The 1,623-nt window shown below is 56.0% G+C and overlaps 1 protein-coding gene across 2 annotated transcripts in view; it reads right to left on the bottom strand.

Annotated features, from left to right (window-relative positions):
• Sarm1 (sterile alpha and TIR motif containing 1) overlaps positions 1-1,623 on the bottom strand; it is a 25,468-nt gene that overhangs the window by 15,031 nt on the left and 8,814 nt on the right. For both annotated transcript variants that reach the window (XM_031352563.1, XM_031352564.1), the window contains exons 3-5: positions 761-973; positions 422-513; positions 81-316 (exon numbers count right to left, since the gene is read on the bottom strand). In XM_031352563.1, the coding sequence (XP_031208423.1) occupies positions 81-316; positions 422-513; positions 761-973 (541 nt within the window). The remainder of the gene's footprint in view (positions 1-80; positions 317-421; positions 514-760; positions 974-1,623) is intronic.

A 1,623-nucleotide genomic window follows, 5' to 3' on the forward strand; every position in this document is an offset into this window, starting at 1 on the left:
AGGCTCTGCATCTCCAGCCTGGTGCTCCCCTCCCTTTCAGGATTGGGACTGGAGTGGGTTTCCCAGGTGTGCTCACTTACCTCTGGCTGCAGAGAGGATGCGCGTGCGATGCACCCCCAGGCGGATGCCACAGTCCTCCAGGAGCTGCTGCTCTGACACGCGGTGCAGCAGGGAGCGGTCCAGGCCGCAGCTGACCAGGCCATAGGTGTACTGGCGGAAGCGAGGATCCAGGCTGCCCAGCCAGTCCGCTAGGTTGCTGCGGTCGCAAGTAGCATAGCTGGCAAAGGTCTTGAGCTCCGTGAGCTCTCTAAAGAACCTGCCCAGGAGGTAAAAGGAGATGCAGTTCTGATGCTAAGGGTGCTAAGGATGAGCAGGGCCTAGATAAGACCCAGCTGGATTAGACTGCCTGGGGCCTCCTTACCTCTTCCGTGTGATGCTTGATTTCATGCCTAGGTCTGTCTGGAGTTCTTCATCTGTGAGTCGTAGAAGCAGGTCGCCATCTACCTGCTGATCCTGGGGGAGGGAGAGGTGTAAGGAAGGCTCTCCCCTTGACCCCAAGATGCAAAGGGAAGGAACAGGAAGTGGTAGTGAAAGCTGATGGGACCCCGAAAGTGGCTGAACGCGGGTTTTCCACCCCTAAAAGGCCACCTTGGCGCAGCTGGCGTGAGGCCTATAGGGCACCGGGATGCCTGTGCTCAGGACACCCCCAGAGGCCTCGAGCAATTTCAATGTAGGAGGAGGTGGCTGCCCGCAGCTCTACCCGAAAGTTCTCGCAGTACTGGGAGAAGCCGATCTGCTGCAGCCAGGTCTGGACCTCAGCCTCCTTCCAGCTGGCCACGCAGGGCAGGATGCGCCTTGGCACCTCCTCGCCCAATAGGCGCAGCGCGCGCTTGGCCAGCGCCGATGTGGTGCCATTTGTAGAGTAAGAAACAAGGCGTTTCAGGCTCTGGATGGCGCCGATGTCGCTGAACACCTTAGGAAGGAAGATGAATAAGAGCGCCTGAAGTTCCCAGCTCCCTAGCTGCCACCAAATGTCCCATCCCCTGCCTCTTCTCACTGAAGACCCACCAACTGCCCTAGCCTTCATCACTAAGTCACCCCTCCCACCCCTGTCCCCACCTCTGCCATGTATTTACCCTCCTGAAACTCATCCATTCTTGATTAGGACTTCCAACTTCTATGCCTAAACGCCCCCAGGATAAAGTCTGTAGTTCTCAATACGACTGCGAGGTGGCAGCGGACCACCACACTCCCAGCTCCCGCATGTGTGGTGATCCTTAACCCTTAGCCTGATTCGAATCCCACTACTTCATTGGGATCCAGATTGATCGGCAACTCCTCCATGCATTTCGCTTTGATTCCTCCATAGTTTGGTCCACATCTTCAGTTGGTCCTACTACCACACTCTGAATGTCCCTGTCACTAGCTGACCATGGGGCTTCCACTGGACTACCAGTTGAGGGTATGTCTTGGTCACCACTATGATGAAAGATATGGAGTGGGACTAAAAACGTCTTTGTTAAACTGCACTTATTTGGCCTTGATGAGAAAGAATGGCGGTGGTGGCGCACGCCTTTAATCCCAGCGCTTGGGAGGCAGAGGCAGGCAGATTTCTGAGTTCAA

This window comes from Mastomys coucha, unplaced genomic scaffold (genome assembly GCF_008632895.1).
Source record: "Mastomys coucha isolate ucsf_1 unplaced genomic scaffold, UCSF_Mcou_1 pScaffold5, whole genome shotgun sequence".
NCBI classification, from domain to species: domain Eukaryota; kingdom Metazoa; phylum Chordata; class Mammalia; order Rodentia; family Muridae; genus Mastomys; species Mastomys coucha.